This window comes from Patiria miniata, unplaced genomic scaffold (assembly GCF_015706575.1).
Source record: "Patiria miniata isolate m_02_andy unplaced genomic scaffold, ASM1570657v1 HiC_scaffold_7, whole genome shotgun sequence".
Lineage (NCBI taxonomy): Eukaryota > Metazoa > Echinodermata > Asteroidea > Valvatida > Asterinidae > Patiria > Patiria miniata.
Genome location: NW_024037074.1, coordinates 6,375,412 through 6,401,511, shown reverse-complemented (window position 1 = coordinate 6,401,511; position 26,100 = coordinate 6,375,412). Strand labels below are relative to the sequence as shown.

The 26,100-nt window shown below is 41.5% G+C and overlaps 1 protein-coding gene across 2 annotated transcripts; it reads left to right on the top strand.

The window, feature by feature from the left end:
• Nucleotides 1-1,025: 1,025 nt before the first annotated feature.
• On the top strand, nucleotides 1,026-18,516 carry LOC119746219 (lovastatin diketide synthase mokB-like). Of its 2 annotated transcripts, none has more exons than XM_038223038.1 (4): nucleotides 1,026-1,155; nucleotides 6,757-6,947; nucleotides 8,430-15,316; nucleotides 16,075-18,516. In XM_038223038.1, the coding sequence occupies exons 2-4, from the start codon at nucleotides 6,848-6,850 to the stop codon at nucleotides 16,408-16,410; spliced, it is 7,323 nt and encodes a 2,440-aa protein (XP_038078966.1). In that variant the 5' UTR covers nucleotides 1,026-1,155; nucleotides 6,757-6,847; the 3' UTR covers nucleotides 16,411-18,516. The 2 variants fall into 2 exon arrangements, with proteins under 2 accessions (XP_038078966.1, XP_038078965.1); XM_038223037.1 differs by lacking the exon at nucleotides 1,026-1,155 and adding an exon at nucleotides 2,958-3,105.
• The last annotated feature ends 7,584 nt before the right edge of the window (nucleotides 18,517-26,100 follow it).

Here is a 26,100-nt window from a genome sequence, read left to right as displayed (position 1 = left end):
GCAGCTATTCATGGGTTTCTGCAAACCTCGGCTACGCGTCCCCGTAGTATTTCGCCTGAAATTTTAAAATCCCTGACTTTGGAGATTCCACTTAAATATGAGTAGATGTTACTTTGTCTGTACAGGGATATCAAATTGTATGACATTAAGCCAACGATGAGAAGTTTTGCCATCTCCTCCGGACAAGGCCAAACCATGAAGAAGCCAATATTTGGGAAACCCCCATGGTATAACTTTTGGCAGGCGCAGGTAGTTTTTTTTGCCGAGTCTCGAAAGGATTCGTGTGAAGCCAAGTGATGTATTATACAGTACAGATCGCTATTGAACGCGGACCAGAACCCGAATGTGTACTTTAAACTGATAATCGAACAGTAATCGAACAGATCGCTATTGAACCCGAACCAGAACCCGGATGTGTACTTTAAACTAATAGTCGAACAGTAATCGAACAGGTCACACTGCGAAGTCCACCTAACACTGCACGCACAGAGAACACAAAATAATGGGGCGGATTAATGAGTTTCCTGCTAGCGTCGGTTGCCAAGTGCCAAATAAATGTTTGGATTTCTATTTAAGACGCCTTATCGTATCTGGCTACTCAATTAAGTAAAGCACTTAGAAGTATAAACGGGAAAAAAACTGGACTGTCCCTAATCTACATGCAAGGATGTTACACAATAGTCAACCAATCAGTGCGATCGTTTTAATTCGTGTGTGGCAAAAGTTGGTGACCAAATACTATGTTCTCTCCTTACAGTAACCAATTGTGGTGGGTGTTTTTTTTTTTTTTGGGGGGGGGGGGGTTAGATTACTGGGAAATCAAAACCAAAATCAGCGAAATAATTGGTAGACGGTTTGGGGCCGGACCCAGGGCAATGCACATGCAACTAAGAATTACATCATACTCAACCAATCAGTGCGATCGTATGCGCGTATCCAAGTGCTGTCGGCCTCTGATTGGCCAAGAAGCGCGCCGAGTGGTGGTCTCATTTGTATACTCAAGTGCCTTTAAATGGCGAACGGAAAGTTGCTTTTGGTACAGAAGACTGGAAGCCTGGTTCGAGAGAGGACAGGCAAAGACGTGATACTAAAGATTTCATGCAAACGTTTGAACGAGCGCCAGGACTCTGAAAACTTGGATCTTCGCAAACTCAGGTAAAACAATTGTAACTTACATTTTCACCTAGTTTACAGATTGATCTATTGTATTAAAACAAGTGATGAACACCTTGAATTTTACCATTTTTTCATTTTTGTCAAATACAAATAAGTATGGTAAGTAAGAGTATACCCTTCGACATTTTTTTACACTGGATGTTAATGAGATACATGTAGTTCAGTTACATTCAAAGTAAAGAGTAATTTGCTTAGAAACTAACATTTGTCTATTGTTTGAACAGCCGAGTTTTGGTCCCTCGAATGATGCAACCTTTTTACATTTATTGAACTCTACCTCGAGTCCGGGAAAGCTGCGAAAAGTTTCTGATTATATCGTTGTATGTTTTCACTGAACTTTTCCCAGACAAAATCCGTTCTAATTTGATTTCAATTTCAGACCTACAGATAAAATGTGTCGGATATGTCAGAAATGTGTCAGTGGAGTACTAAATTAAATATTATCTCATTCAAAGGTGTCTCTTTCGGACTAATTTAGTTTATTACCTCCGCCAAGGAGGTTATGTTGGTTGGCTATGTTGGTTGGTTTGTTGGTTTGTTAACAAGATAACTCAAATAGTTATGGACGGATTTGCATGTAAGTGTTTGTAGGGTTGGTTTGTAGAAATCCATCGGATTCTGGAAGTGATCAGGATCTGGGTCTGCATGGATCCAAGATTTTTTTTAAAGGATTCTGCACCATTAAAAGAGTATTTCTTTTGGATGCACTGACATTCGCTCGTACCCCCCGCCCTGCAAACAGGACGCTGGGATACTCTGATGAATTCACGCTCTGATTGGTTGGATTTTGCGTGACCAGTGACCTGCGCGTAATCACGGTCATGACTCTGCAAGGTTTGAAACGGCCGTTAAGACCAATTCATTACTCTTTTATTCCAGTTTAGAGATGTTTTTTCTCGTTGAAAAAGCGTAATATTGTAGGAACTTCTGTAAAACTTATCTGCGTTGTAAATTTACAATTCCCGTCACTCACTCAGGCTCCGTTTCGAATCACGAACGATCGGATTGCATTACGCGACGCTCAAAATTTTGTCCACATGCTCCGCAATGAAACCGAAATCACATCCGTTATGGAATGCGCGCAATTCTATGGGAAGTTTCTGATAGCATTTGCGCACATTGTCTAAATGCGGTCTTGAACAGCTGCAGCCAGAATGTTTTATACATAGGTCATAGGCCATTTCCTTCACAAGATTCTGTGAAGCTCATTAGAGTATCCCAGCGTCCTGTTTGCAGGGCGGGGGAGACACGAGCGAAGGTGCACTGACACTGCAAGCATGTCAATAGATGTCGCCCTCCAACACTCACGGTCATCGCGGCTTGGTTGTTTCCGAAGGGTCCCACATTGCCACAATATGGCGGGGAATTGTTTAGCCTTAGCGGAGCTTTGCGCTCTCTGAGTGCTTTTGTGAACTATTCATACCATGGAGGAATTCCTCCATGTTTATACAAGTCCCTCGACAAGATTGCTTTTCTTTTCGTGATCCTACTAAAATCTCTTGCGAATCTTTTACCACATTCTTCAGGTAATTATATTGTGTCGTAATGTATTCCCATTGAACAAAACTTTACTCACCCTGTATAGCGATGACGCTTCATGCAAATAAATTCCGTGCAGCGATATGCAAATATAAACATGTTGAACAGTCAGCTTCGCGAACGCTCAGCTATTCTTTTATAGTTTTGTGTGGCCCGAATATTTCACTATTGTTTTGCACATCTGTTCTTTGTGCCATCTTACGTAACATTGGGAGTGGGCCAATCTTTAATTTCGTGTGGCATGAACTGAACGCCAAGTCAGAACAGCTCCGAACTACGTCCAGAGCACAACTTCAGCGACATTTTTGTGTAGGCCCCTTTTTTGTTCACACTCGGTTTTGAGTACTAGTATTGGGAATCGTGGTGGCAGAGATAGTGGAAGGCTGCGTGGTATGTACATTTGGTTGTGTTTAACGAACACCAACACGTTTCTGTAGTGGCGTAGCCACGGGGGGGGGGGGGGGGGGAGGCGATAGCCTGCCATGAAACCTTGTCGCCCCCCCCAGTCGCCCCCCCCCCCCTGAGATTTTGAGTTTCTAAAAAAATTATCATTGCTCTACATGACGCCCCCCATGAAATGTTCAAGCCCCCCCCCCCCCCCAAGCGGCCCCCCCCCCCCCCGACAAATTCCTGGTTACGCCACTGCGTTTCTGGCAACACCAGTAAAAGCTTTGTCTGTCCTTTAAGGATATTTTGAGAGCTGTAGTGTAGATACAAACATTTTGAAGTACTGAAGTATCATCCACCATCTTTAACCTGGAACTAGGTTCTCGACATCATACAGTGTTGATACATGTTGACTCGTAAACGAAGAGAACATTATTTCAAACTGAGTAAATTGTTTTCAGAGGATAAAGTAGTATTTATTTTGTAAACATTCATTTGTGGAGGATCTTGAAAACATAATTTTGCTAAAAATTGTTATTACAGATTTATAATTAGGAACATTATGGTACTGTATAATTAGACTGATAGTCCCATAAATGTGACGGAAATACTGGACTACCTCCGTATTTAACGTCACACATCCACCTATGGTATAAACGCGGAGCGTCCCCGTTGCTAGGGGAGCCGAAAATTCATTAAAAAATTATTTGGTCATTAGAAAAGCAACCCAGCTATTAGTATGACTGCTAAATAGCACAAAATCGTTAAATTCGGTACCTAGAGGTCTGGTTATCCAAAACTCATGGTAATTCGTCAAAGAATGCAGACGGTTTTGAAAAAGCATGGCGTCTCTGATATTTACCAGACTGTTTCCCGGCCACCCTAATTATAGTCAAAAGGCCAATGGGGTCAGGGAACCAGACAAGATCTTTAGTCATTTACTGAGCGTGCGTCAACGTTGGCAAAGCGCACCACGGCTGTTTCCTGTCATTCCAAAATCTTTGGCGCTCTGTGAAGTACCCGGATGCAATACGCGGCCGCGGATAAAGAGCGCGCACAAGAGGGCGCGCTTCACTGCAGAGGGCTTCAAAAATGTTGGAATGCAATCCCAACGGATTTCTTCTTCTTTTTTTGATCGCTCAAAAGGGTTACAAACTTTTGAAGTCTTCGACGTTTTTGTTTTTAATATTAGTTTCTTCTGAAGATTTTTTTTCTATCACTTGGAAAAGGTGCGAGCTTTTTGCCATCTGGTTGGTGAAAATCCAGTATGCATTTCCTCCTTAATCCAAACAAAGACCTGTTTATGAAACAGTTCAAGTTTGTCATTGAGACCTATGTTCAATTATTGATTTGATTTAATTCTATTTTCATGTTCAAATTCGCCTAAATTGTTTCATGGTGAGCATGAACTGACACACTGTTGTTTTACATGTACTGTAAAAGATTCCTTCAATCTGCGGCGAAAATCTTTGCTATATTAAAGTCAGGTGCATGCCAAATTGTTTCCAAAATACCAAAAACTCGTACATTTTACAAACGTTTCTTTTCAAATTAATCCCGTTTATGCATGGTATTGTTTGCAGGGGCTATTCACAACAAAACCTGTAGATTCTCAAAATCATCTACAGTTAACTGTACATTAGTTTTAAGAACGTACAGTTAACTGTACATTCTGAAGAAAATAAATGGACACTTTACTGAGACGTCACAAGGGTAGTTAAAGGGATATTACAACATTTGCAAGCATCGAAAAATAAAACTACCAAGTTTTTACGAAATACCTTACAGGATGTTGGTAAATGACAGTCTAAGGCATCCTGTAAAATTATGGCATCTGGTGTGAAGTCATCTTCAAGTAAATGGGTATTTTTGTATACATTTCCAACGGTGGTCGGCCGACCACCGTTGGAAAAACCTAACTATTTTTCAGCTACTGCTCAAAATTTATCATTTTTTCTTCAGTCCAAATTTTGTTTCCTATTGGTTGCATGTTCATGAATGGGGGCAGGCCAGCTAGACTGGTTCCCTTACCGTACACTTTTTCGGCATCTATAAATTGATCCATTTAATTTTTTTTGAGGAAAAGAAGGTGGTGTACTCATTGCCTGCCTTTATTGCGATGTCACATAAAAATTAAAAAAAATTGGTTTCGTTTTGGGGGGGGGGGCCATGGCCCCCTTTGCCCCCCCCCCCCGGATCCACCCTTGGTCAGGGAACCAGAGTACTTGAACATTTTTGTTTTTCTTGGTTTGTCCAGCATTCCCGAACACAAAACTTCAAACATGTCAGTGCAACAATAATTTGATCTATTATACTAACCCCTCAAATAGTTCATTTCTGAAAATTAAAGCAAAAGCCAATGATGTACATTCCCTTTAAAGCCTTATTATAACTGCCATTCCGTGGCCGTAATAGCGGAGGCAGAACAATTCCGCGCTAACCCTTTAGGCGCAGAATCAGAATCCTAATAAGATGTGCGCATTAGCCCAAACTCCTTGCTTAACCCGTGAAATATGCTAACCACGTGCGCGGAAGTTTCTGCCACAGTAAGCGGGAATTAATTCCGCAGTCCCTTCTGAGGTTGAGATGTACTGTCCGTGCCATGTTCATTTTTCACCCAGGCACGTATTCCTTTCTTTAAATTGCTACTTTTCTGGTAAAACAATTAAAGGTTATCCACTTTAGAATGAGACATCGAACGCGAAATCGGTCTATGTGTAGTGCTGAAAAAATCAAACTACCAATTATCGTCGGGTCACCCGGTGCGTGAAAGAAAGTCCGATTAGGGCCCCACAAAATGGGTCAAAAGTTCAAGTTCGGATTTTTGGGGTAATCGACAGAGCATGGAAATATCTGTCATATGATATACATTTGTATCAAAGGGCTTTACGTCACAATGGCATAATTAACAGTAAACAAACGTCATAACGAGGTAGGGTGGGGGGCCTGGACACCACATTACACTCGGGGCGCTCTTGGTTTTGCATTAGGGGACTTCAAACCAGCATGCAATTTGTACACAATTATGTAAGAGAACAAAAGGCGTCGCAAGCACCTTTACTGCCTAAATTAACCTGATAATGCAACAGACCAATATGCGTCGCAGGAATCTGACCGGCGACCAGAGCTGCAATGCACTAGTAACAGACTCGGCTACAAGAATACACTTGTCTTTCTTCTTGCATCAATGTGATGCTTGTGATGTGTTGCCAACTTGTTTTTGCACAATTGCCTCTTTTCCTTCCCACAATGTATTCGCTACCTTGCAAACTCATTCTGCGTTTGAGAAAAGATACTGTTCGAGTCGAAGTAAAGGGCTGGGTCCATCGGCGTATCTAGAAAGTTTCAAAGGGTGGGGAGCCTCGTTTGGGGCTTCAGAGTCAGAGCATTTTGAGCGCATAGTACCAATACATCGGCAATTTTTTATTATGTGAGAGAACATCATTTTTACGCTGGGGGTGTTTCGACGCTCGGTGGCGTTTTTTTCGGCGGCCCAAGGGGCCGTACCCACCCTTTCCCCCCTCTCCCCATCACAATCATCCGCTGGTGGCTGGATCACCGCGTCAAGCCTGTATGATTTGCACAATATAAAACATCTTTGTTCTTAAATGAAAAGATTAATTTTGAGTTTTCTTTTCTCATTTTCATTTACAGAGGACTCTCTTGTTCATCGACAGGAGTCGTCCAAGTTGAAAAAAAAAGTTCCCGTCTTCAAGTGTACTAACGAGAAAACTCAGTCGCCAAGATGCACAGCAAACCAGTAAAGATAGAACAGTCGTCGGATACAAGAAGGAAGAACCCGAAGGCGGATTCAGCCAAGACTCCCATTGCAGTCGTCGGTATTGGTAAGTGACTTCAAGTCTTTTGCAGAGTGTTGATGATGTTCGGAATATTATGCCATACAGGGTGAGTAAAAAAAAACAACGAAACCCAAATGTTGGGACCGTTGTTTTAGAGAAGTAATGCGTGTAGCATTTTCAAAATCAAGGATATGAAAGCCCAATTCATAAGCTTTCTTTTAGTACAAGAATCATTTGAATCACTTATGTACTTTTAAACTTACGGAATTTTAAACACATCCACCGTTTTAAGGTTCTATCCACGGATCGCAAAAAAGTTCAGTGTTCTTTCAGCAAAGCGAAAAAAAACACATAGGAATGTATGTGAATTGTTTTCGTTTTGCTGAAAGAACGCACACCTTTTGGTGATCCGTGGACAGAACCTTAAAACGATGGTTGTGTTTAAAACTCCGTAACTTGAAAAAGTACATGAGTGATTTGAATGATTCTTTTACTAAAAGAAAGCTTATGAATTGGGCTTTCATAGACTAAACTTTGAAAGTGCTACTTGCAGAACTTCAATAAAACAATAGTCCTGACATTTGGGTTTCGGGGTTTTTTTTTACTCACCCTGTATATCGCAGTATTGAGAGAGTAGTGACACTTATATGTAACAGGTAAGCGCCCATCACTGAACAAAGAAACAGTGTTTAGCTTCTAAGCGAAGCGTGAATCGTGCATCACTCTGATATCTAAAAAGTCAAAATTCATCAAAGTTAACTGTTCAAAGGCTTTTCAGAAAATATACAGGGTTTCAAAGTACAAATAAATGCTTATTGTTTGAATTAACTTGAATTACACACAATATCATTGAAATATGCCGCACTGAGTTTACAAAGGAACCATAACCGTTAAATGCATGCTTCTCAAATTCTTGCATAAGTAATTATTCGGGTTCCAGCGCTGTTTTTTAACAGATTTTCATGATCAAATTGTAGAAAACGAAGGTTCACCTTCCTTGCTCATGTCGATAAAATTGAAGATTTGAGTATTTATTATAACAAATCTTTAAAATCCGGCAAACACATGCAGCGAGAATCGATTCTGAGTCCACAGTGACGATTTATATCCTATTCAAAACCCTCGAGATAAAAAAATAAAGATGTTATACAATTTTTGAGAAGAAGGCTCTCGTTTGACGAAACATTTCCAGACACTGAATGACAGAATTCGCCTTTGGGGATTTAGCTCATTTTGTATCTCAAAGAAGAGATACTAACAATATTTTTTTTTTTATTCAAAATAACTCATTGTTCAAAAACTCATCACTTGCATAAACACGTCAAAGTTTCCTTCCCGATTTTTCTCTTTGACCTAAATCTAGTAAAAGTGATCAACAAACTATTTTTGGTTATTGCACATAGGCCTTAACATGCATAACTTTAGGAACGTGGTGAATTATACTTCTGACCACTTCATAAAGATTATCAAGATGATAAAAGCTAAATACTTTCTACGCAAAATGTTATGTAACTTTCTTTTCTGCAGGATGCCGCATGCCTGGAGGTGTCGACTCGCCCAAGGCATTCTGGGATGCCCTGGTACAGGGTGAGGACATGATCAGTGAGGTGCCTCCAGACAGATGGTCCTTGGAAACCTTCCATGATCCTGACCAGTCCAACCACAGCAAGATGGTGACGAGACGATGTGGCTTCATCCATGGCATAGACAAGTTTGACAACACCTTCTTCAAGATTTCACCTCGTGAGGCAAGCTCCATGGACCCCCAGCAACGCCACATCCTTGAGGTCACCTACGAGGCTTTTGAGGATGCAGGAATCATCCCAAACACTTTGGGAGAATCCTGCGGTGTCTACATCGGTGTTGGCATGATGGATTATACCGTCGTGCTGCTGGATACATCAATCATCAACCCATACACACTCACGGGTATAGCACACTCTTCCATTGCCAACCGAATCTCCTACGCCTTTGACCTCCGCGGCCCGTCCTACGCTGTAGACACCGCCTGTGCTTCGTCTATGACAGCTATGCACAGTGCCTGCAAGGCAATCTGGGATGGCGAGTGCATAACTGCTGTTGCAGGGGGCTGCAACAATCTACTCATCCCTGAGGGCACTGTTGGTTTCAGTGCTCTGGGCGTCTTATCTCCAGAAGGAAAGTGCTGTCCATTCTCTGACACGGCCAAAGGCTACGTAAGAAGCGAGGGGTTTGGCGTCTTTATCTTAAAACCACTTGACATAGCACTGGCTGACAATGATCATATCTATTCCGTCATCCGTGGTACTGCCATAGCAGCGAATGGTTTCAGTAAGAGTCTCACCATGCCCTCAGCAGCTGCCCAAGAGATGGTGATGAAGAATGCCTATGAACGCTCAGGTGTGCCACTGTCTTCTGTTCGGTACGTTGAGGCACATGGCACAGGAACACCTGTAGGCGACCCTATAGAAGCTGGTGCTATCGGGCGCACCTTTGGCCACCTTAAGGACACCCCAGTCAAAATTGGATCTGTGAAGAGCAACTTTGGTCACAGCGAGTGTGCTGCCGGAATCACAGCAGCTATCAAAGTAGCTCTTATGTTAGAGAAAAATATGCTCGTTCCAACCATCAACTTCTCAAATGCCAACCCTAACATTGACCTTACAGAACTCAACCTCGAGGTCCAGACACAACTGGAGGCATTGGAGAGCAACCCAGACGAGGAAAGTGACCAAGATGAAGCATGCACCATTGGCCTGAACAGCTTTGGATTTGTTGGAGCAGTTGCACACATGATCTTCCAGAAGGGACCGAAAGCAAACAAGAAGGTCTTAGAGTTAGAATCAGTCGGCTGGAAGTTTGGTTATGAGAGGGTTGGCCAGTCAATCATCCTCCCGCTTTCTGCGAAGTCGAGGGAAGCTCTGAAGGATCTTGCCAAGAGGTGGTTGGAATTTGAATGTGACAAAGATGCTCTGACTGTAACATCATGGCAGGCAACCCGGAGAGACCATCACACATACCGGTTGGCAGTCATTGCTGACTCTACTGTTTCCTGCAGACAGAGCCTCGATGGGTTTCTTAAAGATTCTGGGTCTGAAGCTGTAGTGACTGGAACAGCTCCTCAAGAAAAGCCTAAGGTTTGCTTTGTTTTTCCCGGCCAAGGCCAGCAGTGGGAGGACATGGGTCGTAAACTCTACAGGTGTGAGCAGGTTTTCAGGGAAACTATCAACAGTTGTGACATTATCTTCAAGAAAATGTCTGGGTGGTCATTACTGGAATCTTGCGGCTTGTTTAATTGTGCCCCTGTCAACGTACACAACTCCCCATATAAGTCAGTTAGCAATGCGCTTAGTCAAGTAGAAGTCATCCAGCCTGCCATCATGTTCATTCAGGTGGCACTGTATCATCTCTGGAGGCACTGGGGAGTACAACCCGATGTTGTGGTCGGGCACAGCCTTGGGGAGATCTCTGCAGCCTATGCAAGTGGTGGCCTGAACCTAGAAGAAGCCGTGGCTGTCATCTATCACCGAAGCCACGAACAAGCAAAGCAAGAGGGAACAGGTAGAATGGCTGCACTGCGAGCCACCAAAGAACAAGCAGAGAAGATCTGTCAGGAGCACCAGAATCTCTACATAGCAGCAGTCAATGCACCTGGTGCAATCACTCTAGCTGGAAACGGAGACGTCATCGCCACTGTGGTTGAGCAAAATCCTGGAAAGGCCAAACAGCTCCGGGTGACTTGTGCCTTCCATACTCCAGAGATGGACTCAATCAAGGAGCCATTTTCCAGGGCCATGGAAGGTGTTGTCAAGAGTGAACCTGGGAAGAGGGATGTTCCCTACTACTCCACCGTGACTGGCGAATACTACGACGGCAGTTTTGGCACTGACTACTGGTGGAGCAACATCCGAGGTGCTGTACTCTTTCAGCCTGCCATTGAAGCTGTGCTACAAGAAGCCAAGGCTGATGTCTTTCTTGAGATTGCAGCCTCAAATACATTGTTGTCCTCGGTAAAACAGATTGCCCGCGGTTTGGATCCCAAACACCCACCTGTCACCGTCAACTCCAGCCTGCGAGACAAAGATGATCTGCAGAGTATCCAAAGAGCAGTGGGAACCCTCTATACAAACGGAGTTCCTCTAAACTGGGCCACAATAACTCATGAATCAGCTGAGTGGGCACCGCTTCCAACATATCCATGGCAGCATCAGTCATTCTGGTTGGAGACAGAGGAGAGACAGAAGCGACGCCTTGGTTTGGATGACCGCACCTTCAAAGGACAGAGTGGCAACCTCTCCTTGGAGATGTTCCCCTTTTTGGCTGATCATGTTGTGGGAAACAGAATCATATTTCCTGGGGCTGGTTACATTGAGTACATGACACAGATGACTTTCGAGGAGACTGAAAAGCCAGCTCTTACGAACATCAACTTCACCCGTGTTCTACCATGGCCAGAAGATGCAGACTTCAAGAAGTCCACCCTGAAAATAAGTCTGGTGAAAGATGGTGCGGGGATGCAAGTGACCTGTGATGGAAATGTACACAGCAATGCTCAGCTAGATTGTCCCATGGCCGATTCAAAAAAATGTCTCCCTCTTGAGAAGATAATGAAGAGGTGCTCTACTGAGGTAACTGGGCAAGAGTTTTATTCCAGGCTCCAAGGCATTGGTCTGAGCTACGGACCCGCTTTCCAGATGGTGGAAAAGATGTTCCTTGGAGATGGCGAGGCACTCGCTGTACTTCATCCTGTTCCTGACAACAAAGAGAGAGTTCAAGTAGCTCATCTGGATGCAACTTTCCAACTGGCTTTGGCTGCCGTAGGCTCTAGCTCCGCTATGTACCTGCCAGTACACATCGACTCTTTTGAGTTATCCAGGGAGTCTTTGCCGTCTGGAGAACCCATTCTTGCTTACACAAAATTCATCGACTGTGACACAATGATTCTCACAGCAGATATTACCATGGCTACTGAAAAAGGCGAAATCTTGGCAAGTTTGAAAGGTTACCGAGGGCAAAACTTCAACGGCAACCAGTCAGATGTTCCCATCGAATCGTGCATCTATACTACCCAGTGGCAACCAGCATCAGCCAGTACACTGCCAACATCAGTCCTCAAAGATGTTTTTGAGGAGAGTAATCTTCGCCTGGTATATGGGTCTGAGATGAATGCCATTGATAGAGCTGAGAAATGTCTCGAAGATATTGAGGCAGTCTGCGTGTCTTACATCCGAAACGCCCTGGAAACAGTCCCTCAAGATGAGCGGGCGCAGGGAAAGAGCTACAGTAAATACATCAATCTATTTAACAGTATCGCTGAGAAAGCCAACTGTAAATGCATCGTGTACAAGGACATCCCTGCAGTCTTACAGAAGATCCTCAAAGACGTTCCTGAGTTTGAGGCAGAGATGAACCTGATGATGCTTCTTGGCGACGCTCTTCCTAACACTCTACGTGATCCGCAACTTGCCGTTTCCCTCATGTTCAGTGCTGAAGGTCTAGAACGCTATTTCTATGATTCACTCAGCACAAGAATCTACTACAAAGCTGGAGCTGAAGCAGTTGTCAGGGCTGTCCAAGAAGCTGCTAAGCACAAGAAGGTTGTCAGGGTTCTGGAGCTTGGGGCTCGCTTTGGCGGTCTGACTCGCTTCATTGTGGAACCACTCAAGGACATGGGAGCTGAAAAGAAGATGGAGTACTTCTTTACTGATGATAGTGCCAACTTTTTTCCACAAGCTCAAAGAAATCTCCACGAGTTCCCATTTATTAAGTACAAACAGCTAAGCCTTGAGAAAGACATCAGGGACCAAGGATTTGTTCCTGGCAGCTTTGATGTTGTAGTCTGCTTGGACACCCTGCATGCGGCGGTTGATGTTCAGCGAAGCACGGCTTTCATGACCGACCTACTCAGTGCTGATGGCCTCATGTTCATCATGGAGGGCACCAACACACACTATATGAGTGAGCTTTTGTTTGGGGTTATGGATATCTGTTGTGCGTTCGATGACTTTCGTAAGGAGCGTTGCTGGATGGATCGGGAAGGCTGGTTGGACACCATGGAAAAAGCTGATCTCAAAGATACCATATCAGCCTCCTCACCCAACGAGTTCTTCCACTCTGTGTTTGTTGGAAGAAAGCCTTCAGTCTCCGAAAGAAATCAAGAAATAATCCAGCAGGATAAGCTCTTCGTAGTACGAGACGGCAACAACAAGTTCTCATCAGTTTTCCTTCCTAACTACCACGGTGAAGTCGAGATTAGCAACTTCTCTGAAGCTAAGTCTCTTGATCGTATGTTCAGTGAGCACACTGATTCCCCAATGGAGGTGATGTACATCTACAGTGAAGAAGACTCCAAGCTTCACGCCCTGCTGAAACTCTTCCAAGCGGTGGAATCATATCCCGAGGTTGTCAAGCGAATGTGGGTTGTGACAAAGGGAGGGAATATGGATTCAGCTTTTCCGAATGGTTCCCTGGCAGTTGGTTTGACTCGAGCTGTCAGTAATCAGATTCCAGGTGTGCCAATCTTCTCTGTAGATTTTGACCAACAACCTTCTTTACAAGAAAATGTCCAGGTAATGCTCAAGCTGATGAATGATCACGATCTTGGAGAGCGAGAGATTGTTATCCGCAAGAAGGAGAGGTTTGTCCCTCGAGTTATGCATCAAGATTTGAGCACAGGCAATACAATACAGTCTATGAAGTGGCGTGTGGAGCAGGATCTAAGAGGCCAAGCTGGTAAAGGGGCTTCCATTGATGATCTTGCCTTTCATGATGCTAATGATTTTGAAGTTCCGCCAGGCCATGTCAAGATTAGAGTCAAGGCAGCTCCTCTCAATTTCAAAGATGTCATGATGGCTCTTGGTCTTCTTGAGGGATTGGATGATGAGACACACCCATCCTTTGGTCTTGAGTGTGCAGGAGTTGTAGAAGAAGTTACATCTGGGGCACATGGCTTTAAAATTGGTGATGAGGTTATAGCATTTGGAAAAAGCTGTTTTGCCTCCCATTTGATCTGTGATTCCAGGTTGACTGCCTTAAAACCAGAAAACCTCAACTTCGTAGACAGTGCAAGTGTTGGTGTGGTTTTTGTGACTGCATACCTCTGCCTGGTCGAACGAGCCAATCTGCAGAAGGACGAAACTGTTTTGATTCACTCAGCTTGTGGAGGAGTCGGTCAAGCGGCCATTCAGATTGCACAAATGATTGGAGCCAAGATCATCTGCACTGCCGGTACAGAGGAGAAGAGGAATTATCTACAGAGGCAGCTTGGCATTGAGATGGTCAGTGACTCCAGATCTTCCCGTTTCTATGATGATGTAATGAAGTGGACCAAAGGTAGGGGTGTGGATGTCATCCTCAATTCCCTATCTGGTAAGCTGCTTCAAATGGGTACCACTCTGCTGGCTCCTGCTGGAAGATTTTGTGAGATTGGTAAGAGGGACATCCTGCAGAATTGTAATCTCCCTATGGGATTCTTCCTGGAGAACAAGGTCTTCCACTCCTGCCAAGTAGACGTCATGATGAAGCAGCAACCAGCAATAATTCAGAACATCATGCAGAAGGTCATTCACCTCTTTGACGAATCTAAGCTGAAGCCTATTCCGGTCACAGTCCATTCTATCAAGGAACTCAAGGAAACATTCAGAACAATGTCAAAGGGTTCCCACATTGGTAAGATTGTCTTTGAAGTACCTGAAGATTTCCAACCTGCTGCACTGAAGCCATCGTTGAGCCAGTTCAGATCTAATGCTACCTACATAATCACTGGTGGCTTTGGAGGCATTGGGCAGGCTCTCTCCAGATGGCTATGCCAGAATGGTGCCAAGCACATTGTTCTCGTCTCACGAAGAGGGGCTCAGACCGCAGCTGCCGAAAGAACATCAAAGTACCTGAAACGCAACAAGGTTAACATCTATGAGTTTGCACTTGACATATCCAGCAAAAACAGCGTGGCAGCGATGTTGGAGAAGCTCCGAGATGACAAGGAGGTTCCTCCTCTCAGAGGCATCTTCCACTTAGCAGGAGTCATCGAGGAGGAAGATCTATCAGAGATGACATCTCATCAGATGTCCCGAATCCTTGGTGCAAAAGCAACAGGGGCTAGAATCCTCCATGAACTGACTCAAGAGGACAAACTGGACATCTTCTTCATGCTGTCTTCAATCTCTACAACCTGGGGTCATCAAGCACAGCCAGTCTACTGCGCCGCTAACGCCTACCTTGACGCTTTGGCTGAGAAGCGACAAAGAAGCGGACTACCTGCATTGTCGGTTCAGTTAGCTCCCATTAAAGGAGCTGGGTACTTGGAGGACAAGGAGGAGACTGTCAAGGTTCTAGCCATGAAGGGGAAGCACCAGCTGTACGTGGATGAGTTCCTTGCTGTGCTTGGTCAGCTCCTCCCACGGCGGGATCTTCCATGTGTCTGCCTGGCAAACCAGGTGAGCCAATCATACTAAAAGTCCTTTCTACTTTACTACCAAGTGCAGATTGGAGACAAGGAAAAATATCTTTTAATGTGATATTTTACACAAATTGCAGGGGAAAGCTAAGTGCTAGATAACCGTTTTTGAAATGAAAGCTCTATAAGGAAAGTATGGATATATATTAAAAGTTGCATTCCCCAGTGCTCACTTGTGAGATTGATCCCGAAATGTTTTTTTTTTTTAATTTGTTTTGTTTTGTGTTTTTTTAGCAAAACAAAAGTTATGTACTTTTGAACAGGACATTGACCAAAACAATTGGCTCACGGTTAGTTACTGAATTATTACTTTACAAATTTCGAATTAGTTGCGGCACCGACAATGATTCCATTTCTGTAGAGAAGGCTGGTTCCAGTCCCACAATCAGTATAGATAATGCGCAGAGAATCAGGCTGATCTGTTTGTGCCTACAACAAAAACCCTTTTTTATCAGGTTTCAGAAGCACAAATAAGAAAAAAGGAGTTTTGGTAGTTGTAATAAAACTAAAAATGTAAGGAGGAAAAAAAAGGGTAGAAACCTCTTCTGCAAAATTGTGGCAAAAAAATAACGTGTAATAGTGAATTTCAACATTATTATGAACTTTCTGTCCGCATTCAATTGAATATTATGACCTCATGTGCAACGTGCAAGCGAACTTGTAATGTAACATTGCAACAGCAATAAATTTGCACCTGTAAGTTTATGGATTATTTCTGATTTTGTAACTTACCATCAGGAATGGGGAGCCACACAGCAGTTCTGCCACAAGGATATGCTGAAATTCCACCACCTAGCAGTGCCCAACTCCAAGTCATCCGGCGGGGAGGCTCGTGTCCTGGATGCTGCGGACCTGGAAGCCAGCATCAAATCCAAGATGGCTGAACTTCTGTGCATGTCGGAGGAATCCATTGACGTTAGCCAGCCCATGGTGATCTATGGCGTGGACTCACTGGTTGCCTTGGAGATGGTGAACTGGGCGACCAATCAGTTGGGATTATCCATCTCTCAGTTCGATATCTTAGGAGGTCTCACAACGGCCGCTTTTCTGGACAAGGCAAAGGAAGTAAACTAAATTGAACGCATTGCCATTTACAATATGCAGACCAAATAAACAGTGATGTCAATATTTCTTTTCCAAGGCATAATTGTTTTGGGTTTGTATAATACTTCAACAAAATCCAAATTAACTCCTGAAAAAAAATTACTTCTATTTATTCATCAGACAACTGACGCACAAATACTGGGAAAACACACTACTGAAAGAAAAAAAACAGAATTAAATTCAACGAAATTCCAAATTAACTTCTGAAAAAAAATTACTTTTATTTATTATCAGACAACTGACGCACAAATACTGGGAAAACACACTACTGAAAGAAAAAAAACAGAATTAAATTCAGATTATCACTACTTTTATATAGAAACTTTTACTTTTTTCCCATAGAGCCAAGATGTACATACATAAGTAATGTATTTTTACAGAATTGTCAGCACAGGAGGTATGATGAAAAAAGGCCCAAGACAAATTGTAAAGCTTTCAGTTTTGTAAAAAACTTTGAAATGCACCTTTGTGTCCAAATTTCTGTATTTTCATTCATTGTTTTACCTCTGTGAATATCTGTTGTAATGCAGAGTTTTTGTAAGCAAATTTCTGATTTTTGAGCAGAAAAGTGATGTCTTGTTGAGGCTTATTTTTTTAATTCCATCTACTTCTCATCAAAGGAACCGAAATTTGTATATAAAAGTGGCCATTTGTCATATTTAAAGTGTTTCTTTAAGTGTATTGTTTTAATCAATACACACTTTTGGCATATGTAAAGAATGTATCTAACCTGATGAGTGTAGTATCCTTCACGTCCTTAGTTGTTCAAAAATAGCCAAGAAATCATGTTCACATAAATTATCTTACCACAATGGGTGTCTCATTGTTGGACTATATTTGTAGTTCTTGGGTGGATACAAAAAAAAGCATTGTTGTAATTTCGGTTTGATGGATTTCTCTGAATACACGTTTTTACCCTGAATACACGTTTTTACCTTGGTCTTCAATTTATTTAAAGTGTTTCTGTCATTGTTTTTTTCTGTAACTGTATTACTTGTGTAATTGTTATGAGGCATTTAAATAAAAAATAACAATTTGCTCTGCCATGGTGGACCTCAATATTACCCAACTGAATTTGAACAAATCTTACACAACTTACAAAGGATTATGTCTTACATGTATGTCAATTGAGTTTGAAGTATACGTACTTCACTTGTTTTATAATAGTTGTGAAACAATGTGTCTAACATGTATGTCAAATGAGGTTATAGTTTACTTCATGTGTTTTATGATAGTTTTGAAACAATGTGTCTAACATGTATGTTGAATGAGTTTATAGTTTACTTCATTTGTTCTGTAATAGCTGTGAAACAATGTGTCTTATGTCAAAATAATGAGTTAATAGTTTATTTCACATGTTTTATAATAGTTGTGGAACAATGTGTCTTACATGTATGTCAAATGAGTTTATAGTTTACTTTATGTGTTCTGTAATAGTTGGGAACAATGTGTCTTACATGCATGTCAAATGAGTTTATAGTTTACTTCATTTGTTCTGTAATAGCTGTGAAACAATGTGTCTTAAATGAATGTCGAAATAATGAGTTAGGCCTAATAGTTTATTTCACATGTTTTATAATAGTTGTGGAACAATGTGTCTTCCAAGTATGTCAAATGAGTTTATAGTTTACTTAATGTGTTCTGTAATAGTTGGGAACAATGTGTCTTACATGCATGTCAAATGAGTTTATAGTTTACTTCATTTGTTCTGTAATAGCTGTGAGACAATTTGTGTCTTAAATGAATGTTTAAGACACAAGTCTTAAACATTTGTTCTGTAATAGCTGTGAAACAATGTGTCTTATGTCAAAATAATGAGTTAATAGTTTATTTCACGTTTTATAATAGTTGTGGAACATTGTGTCTTCCAAGTATGTCAAATGAGTTTATAGTTTACTTTATGTGTTCTGTAATAGTTGTAAATCAAAGGATAGACCTATATTTACATTGGACATAGTTAATCTATTTTATAGACCTATATTTACATTGAACATAGTTAATCTATTTTATATCAATAGTTGTTTCCATGTCTTTTTAATTGCAGAAATAAACATGTGATGTGTAGTTGGTTTCATATATTGCTTTTTATAGTCACAGTGACAAAAATGGACAAGGGCTTTCAAAATTAATTCAGCAGGCATCTTTGAGGTGACTTATGTTATTTGAATTCAGTAACGATGAATGCAAATGCGATATTTCATGAATGCCCCCTGTGAAACTATGCACCTCAGAGATAGCTGCAATGTAACGCGTCAATTTACTAATTAGTAAGAGAAAAAAAAGAATCCCAAAGTCTAGTCCGAGCTTACAGGCCCTAGATTTCATGTTTTAATATACTCAGATTTCTGTCCAGTTGTGTTTTTAAAGTAACTGTTTGATTTGTTCGTTTTTTTTACAGGAAAAACATCAAACTTGTAGTTTTTGAGAGTTTGGGTACTTATGCCTTCTCTTGTTTCATATATTGGGAAAATTTTTTCAAGCTTTCGGACATTAAAGGGAATATACATCATTTGCTTTTGCTGTAATTTTCAGAAATGGATGGAATTGGGGGGTTGGAAATAAATAGCAAATATAGTTACACTGACTTTTTTGACGTTTTGGGTTCAAGAAAATGCTATAAAAACCAAGAAAAACAATCATTTTCCTGTAGTCTGGCTCCCTGACTCCATTTAAGAAGAAACGGAGCAGTTTACATACATTGGGGAATTGTAAGGTCAGGGAACCAGTCTAGCTGGCTCGTACCCGTTCATAGGTGTGTAATCAATTGCAAACAAGTGCGATGGTCAATTGGGGCCAGTATTTGAAAAAAAAGCACGTTTTTTCCAACGCTGGTCGGCCGATCAGCGTTGGAAATTGATACAAAAATACCACTTTTCTTGAAAATGACAGTATACCAGGTGCCATGATTTTACAGGATGCTTTACACTGTCATTCACTAACAGTCCAGCAAGGTATTTCAAAATGATTTGGTAGTTTTATTTTTTGATGTTTGCAAATGTTGTATTTTCCCTTTAAAAACATCCAATTAAGAATAAATTAGACTGGCACATGAAACAAATTAACTATTCAGGCCGAGTAAAAACAAACAGTTTCTCTCCAAGCATTTTGACAAAATGGAGGCACCCCCCCCCCTTTTTTTTTCCAAGATGGTGGATTTTCCAAGATGGCGCATGGAATCTTCCATTTTATTAACTCTTTTGCTGACTCAAACTTGTGTCCAAAGGAGCCATCACCTTTTTACATCTATAGACAATTTTGGAAACAACTAAAAAGACTATGTTGACAATATATTTGCAAAAAATCATTGCAAATGCATGAATTAAAAAAAAAAAAAATAGGAAAAAGGAAGCAGGCAGAGACGAGAAACTGGTTACTTTTTTTTACTTGGCCTTCGATTCAGCTTTCTACATAGCCTATAGCTACAATTTTGGAAACAACTAAAAAGACAATATGTTGACAATATATTTGCAAAATATCATCGCAAATGCATGAATTGAAAAAAAAAATAGGAAAAAGGAAGCGGGCAGAGACGAGAAACTGGTTACTTTTTTTTACTTGGCCTTCGATTCAGCTTTCTACATAGCCTAAAGCTACAATGTTGGAAACAACTAAAAAGACAATATGTTGACAATATATTTGCAAAATATCATTGCAAATGCATGAATTAAAAAAAAAAAAATAGGAAAAAGGAAGCAGGCAGAGACGAGAAACTGGTTACTTTTTTTTACTTGGCCTTCACTTCAGCTTTCTACATAGCCTATAGCTACAATGTTGGAAACAACTAAAAAGACAATATGTTGACAATATATTTGCAAAATATCATTGCAAATACATGAATTTAAAAAAAAAATAGGAAAAAGGAAGCGGGCAGAGACGAGAAACTGGTTACTTTTTTTACTTGGCCTTCACTTCAGCTTTCTACATAGCCTATAGCTACAATTTTGGAAACAACTAAAAAGACAATATGTTGACAATATATTTGCAAAATATCATTGCAAATGCATGAATTTAAAAAAAAAAAAAAAAGGAAAAAGGAAGCGGGCAGAGACGAGAAACTGGTTACTTTTTTTTACATGGCCTTCACTTCAGCTTGAGCCTACCAAGTCCCTCTTCAATCTCCAACTGATGATCTTGGAACATCTCAACAAAGTAGGAAATGTGCCATTTGTTATTCTTCAAAATTTGAATCACTTTGTGTTCCATTGTCTGGTGCCAAAGGTCGCGACACTATTCAGATTTGAAATCGTGTGTAGGCTAGTTGAAATGCCAGAAAATAGTTTTAAATTTTGAAAATTCTGAGAGCTTAAGAATGCGTTGGCCTGGAGTTTCTTTGTATTGCATCCTTTTATTATTAAGTCTGGTCTTCCATCGGGAGACCAAACCAGTATTTTTGATATTGCTGCACTGTATTGCAGCAATATCCGAGCCACACTTAGTGCCTATTTTTGTAAGCCTTTTACTAAAAGTAGACTAAAGTTTTTAGATCCTACCTTCTTTTTGAAATCCCGAATGAATTTTTTCTGCTTGTAAATTTCTCAAAAGCAAATTATTCTAGCCTACAGAGATAAGACTGTTCCTTTTTTTATCTCGGTAAACATAGACAAATATACAAACGTTAGCAAACAGAATGTGCAAAAAGAAGGTCTATGTGTTTAATGGTTGCCTTGAGCTGAGTGATCGTCCATGTTGAAAGTTGACTAGCCCAGGTTGAACTCCATTGTGTACATGTTGTGCACTTTCTTGAAAATCACGCATTCTTAAGAATGCGCATGCACATTCTTATGATTGTGCAACTGGATCCTTGCGCAATCTTCGCAAAAAATAACTCTTCCAGATTGAGCGCACATTCTTAAGAATGCGCGACAAGATAACAGTCTTGTCGATACCGAGCACCTGCTGCGCTTGGCAAGTCTAGCTGCATCCTCGTTCACTGATTCTTAATAATTATACTGTTGCAACGCAAGGCGCTGAAAAGTAGAGTGGATATGAAAAGTATACGCGTATTGGGGGGGGGGGGGACCAGGAAAAAAATAAGAGACATAATAACAGTGTATTGGAAAGAATTCTAATTTTGGGATAATAAAAGTGGGGGGGACGTAAGAATGAAGAATGTGAAGAATGAGAATGAATACTGTGACATCCCATAGTGCTAATGCTATTTCCCATTTAAATTGCCACCAATTTATTGTTCACACCCCCACCATTACGCCGCAGAGCTGGTTTCTATCTAGTCAATAGAGCAATTTTGGCAGCTTCTGGAGATCGTTTTTTTTTTTTTCGTGGCATGCATATGATACATACAGGGACTTGTAACTTGTCTAGCCTAAACAAAGCACTTCCCAGACTAGTTCCCAGTCCTCCGTTATTACAAAACTTCCCATAGTGGGCAGAAAAAAGCAATAATAACAGGTTTAATTTGATTCAAATTATCGTAGTTATACGAGTACAGAAGCATAGAACATTTTCTTTCCTCTTTATATGAATTATTTCCCTTTTTTAAACCGCTATGGGGCCTACATTTCATTTAACATAGTTATGTCGTGCAATGTTTGTTAAGATTGCGCAAAATTCATAAATTGCGCACGTGATATTCCCACGCAATATTAAGAATGAGCGCTCATTCTTAAGAACGCGTGCTCATTTTTAAGAATGCGCGCGCATTCGAAAGATTGCGTGATTTTCAAGAAAGCGCACAACATAACACGGTGTACGCAATGCAAGAAGACGTCGTCCAACCTGGGCTAAATGTTGACTGAATTACCGGTCTCTATGCTGTGTTCAATCCACTCTGACTCACCTTAAATTGGCGATATGATCCCGTCGAATACCTTCAAGAAAAAACTCGTGTAAAGAGGGAAGGGTTTTCAATTGTGATTTGATGGAAATTGTAGGCTTACGTCAGACGGAGGCCCTACTATTTGGGGGCAAAACTACTTGGCTAGGGGCCATGACGCGCACGCAAGAAGTTGAACTTGTACACGGGGGACGTACATGTACGTCCGGCCTGGCCGCCTGCACGTGCGCGGTGTGAACCCGTCTGCGACATTGCATGCCGAACCGGGTATGGAAGCTTGTCGCTGATTGGCTGATTAAAAGTTACATTTTCGATTATCAGTGATCTGACCTGTGATTGGTCAAAAGTAGCAGAAGAATTAATAAACGAAATGGCGAAATGTTGACTTGACGCTGAAAAACGCAAGTTTAATTTTCCAAACAAAAGCACAACTTGAACTTCCTGAAGTTAACTTTTGTGATACATGTACTTATATAGTGCGGATCCTGTGTGCCATTTGATTCTAAGTGTAAGTTTTCGACTTACTTGGGGGGGGGGGGGGTTCATGATTATTTTGTACCCCTGGGGCCACCGTTTTAAGCATCCATGGTTTCTGGTGGCTAATAATATACCAAAACGTTTGGTACGTTGGGGTAAAGTATATACGTGCTGGACGTACTGGGATACATTATTGGGGGGGGGGGGGGGGCATCACCAGTGGCGTTCCCGCCCAATAAAATAATATTGGGGGGGGGGGGGGCATCCCCGTTCATCCCCCCCCCTTCCCGGAGCGCCGCCCATGGTCGGCTCGTGTTGATTGTCACAGAATAATCTTGTATACATGACTTCCAAAAACATCACGCACATGCCGTGAATAGCGCCCTCGTTCCTGGTTACTACATTGTTTTCGGCATCCGTGAATAAATGTGGGTCGTTCTAATTTCTTCACTGGAGCGAAAAATTGTACATATCCATCCACTGCAAGGATCCTTGGCCTTTTGGAGATGTAGGCATGGGCGTCGCGAGGGGGGGGGGCAAGGGGCGCTTGCCCCCCCCCCCCCCGGAAAAGCAAAAAAACAAAACAAAACAAAACAAAAAAAAGGAAGAAAAAAAAGAGAAAAAAAGAAAAGCAAAAGAGGCGCGAAGTCATAGTGGTGTAAATTTAATGAGTTGGGGGGGGGCAAAATGTCCCTGCCCCCCTCTAAAACTGATAAATGGAGAATATGTTGTCGTTGAGAAATATAGGAATTTTGGGGGAAAATATGTTTTGCCCCCTCTAGAAAAAATCCTGGCGACGCCCATGGATATAGGCGTCACTTTTCATTCATGGTAAATTGCAGTTGCGCCTGGTGGCTATTGACTGATGCAAATTGCGTATCGTGTCGTTTTGTTTATAGTAATGAATTTATCAGAGCTGACGTCACTGAACAAAATAACAAAGCCATCTTTGGCAAGATGTTGTTGACTTCCATGATCTGCACCACGCAGCTCGTGTTCAGTACCTTGATATTTTGAGAGGCAACATCCTCGCATCTTTGGGGACTGTATTGGTTGCTAGTATGCGCTGTGCTTCGCGTAAAATCGGATATTATTTCCCAGAGCTTTTCAAATTAAATAGCCTGCATGCCTGAATTTATTTTTATGTTTTTCTCCACTTTATTTATTTATTTATTTATTTTTAGTTTGGGCTCCAGACAGGGTCGCGGGTATTAAAAACAACTTTTTTTTTCTTTGGTCGGGAGCCCAAAGTATAATAATAGGGTCGGTCGGACATGAGAACTAAACAGCTAAAAAGGGAGACAAAAGGGGCGCTATTTGCAATGGGTGAGCTCTTAGTCTGGTTCCCTGACCTGACAATTTACCGACGCCCTGACGTCTGTAGGTCAGGTAGCCACCACCGGGCAAAACAATAAACATGATGGCCCTTTTTCAAAGCTCGGCTTCGTTTCCGGTTTGGCTTTATCATTAAAAGCTTTAAAATATAAAATATTTCTGTAGGAAGAAAACATTGACTAATGTTGAGCTGGAATTTTCAAAGTTAGGGACCCCAAAATAGCAGGCGAAGCCGAAATTGAGACGACGCTGGGTTTTGGAATACCATAGGCGTACCCGGAGGGGGGGGTAAGAGGGTATTCCCCCCCCCCCAATATTTTGTGAAGACTGCCTTTTAACATTCAAATGCTTTTTTTTCACCAGCGTTTAAACCTCCCTCCCCCCCCCAATCTTTTTTACTCCCCTCCAAACAAGTGGGTTTTTTTTTTGTTTTTTTTTTAAAGTCGTGCCCTTTTTGTGCCAGCGGCCGTTACGAGTGCCTTTTGTTTAATTTCGCCCATGTGTCGCCCTGAAAGCGCCAGATATGTTGTCTGTTACTAGCTGTGCATAATCGCCTGATTTGAACAGCGCCCCCGCCAGAAGATGTGATTGAACTAAAATTTAACAAAGTGAGAAAAAAAATCATCAGCAAAACAGTGTCGAGTCGTACCAGCTAGGGTCGTGCGGCACGATGCTACATCTTTCTGAATAAAAATGACTCGTTCTTTCCAAATCAATTTTATGTCATAGATAATCATTTATGTGGTTGTCATAGTGATGCCGGTTGTCATGGCATGACCCTAGATAGACGGCAATGAATAAAAGGATTTTCCGGAACGATTTTATTGGCGCGCGCAGGGGTGGCGTGATGAACCTGTTCAGGTCATGTCTGTACTGTGTAGACACGCGTTCGTCATAATGGCACTGATGATCCACTGGTGGCCTATAGGCCTACACTGCAAAAACTGCAGTGTTAAATTTACACCATTGGTATCTATATAGGACCATCTGGTGTTAAATTTTACTGGTGTTGTCCTATATAGATACCGAATGGTGTTAAATTAACACTACAGTTTTTGCAGTGTATACACGTCGTTCTAGTACTTTACACGGCCAGCCTGATGTGTACACACTTTTTTCAATAATTGAATGTGTTCAGATAATATATTGATGATAAAGCAGTATATTAAAGTTGCAATTTTAATCCTTTTTTTCAGTTTTTGTTTTCTAGTTCGACGTACAAACGGTGGGCGTGGTTTGGGATAAAATCGGTAGGGGAGACGGAATCATTCATCTCACCGGGGTATCATTCACAGGAGTGTTCAAGTTTCTCTTCCGCATTTGCTTTCTTTTTTATCTTTCCATTTGAATTATATCCGCTAAATTTAAATTGATTTTTATGCCGGGAATTTACACTGAAACTTTACGCACTCTCAGTTAGTGCAAGGATCCGTGATAAGAGGTGGTGCTCTTGTTGCAGCTAGGGATACGCATAGGCAGTCCTTTTGTGAACTCACTTTTTCTGAATCAAAAACCCTCTTAGATGGATGCTAAATGCAAATGGTCTGTACTTTGCCACAGAACATTCTCTGCTAACGTCAAGTTTGACGAGTATAGTTGGCGATCATACGTTCACGTGCAGAGCCACACTACACTGGCAAACCATACAAGCGTCTATTCCATGATAATGGAGGACTTTTGAGGGTTCAAAAGAGGACATCTGCTTTTCTGCTAGTGGACCGTTTTGCTAAAATGCATTTTTCTACTCTTTCGATTTTAATGTTTTACCCGTAGTAATAGACCAGCGTGATCGGCTTTTATATCTGCAGCAGAAAACAAGCGGATGATGGCCACTTTAGAACCCGCCACCGAGACAAATAGTGGGGCTGATAGGGGAAATATGTCGGGGAATTGTGCCTTTGGTGATACATTGGCACACAGTCAGAGTATGTCTGAAGAAAGATGGTTATAGGGCCATTGCAGATTTGTCCTTTGAAAAAAAATATAGGTAGAATAACAAGCAATGTTCAAAATTTTCAAAATGGCTGTCATTGCTTGTTATTCTACCTATATTT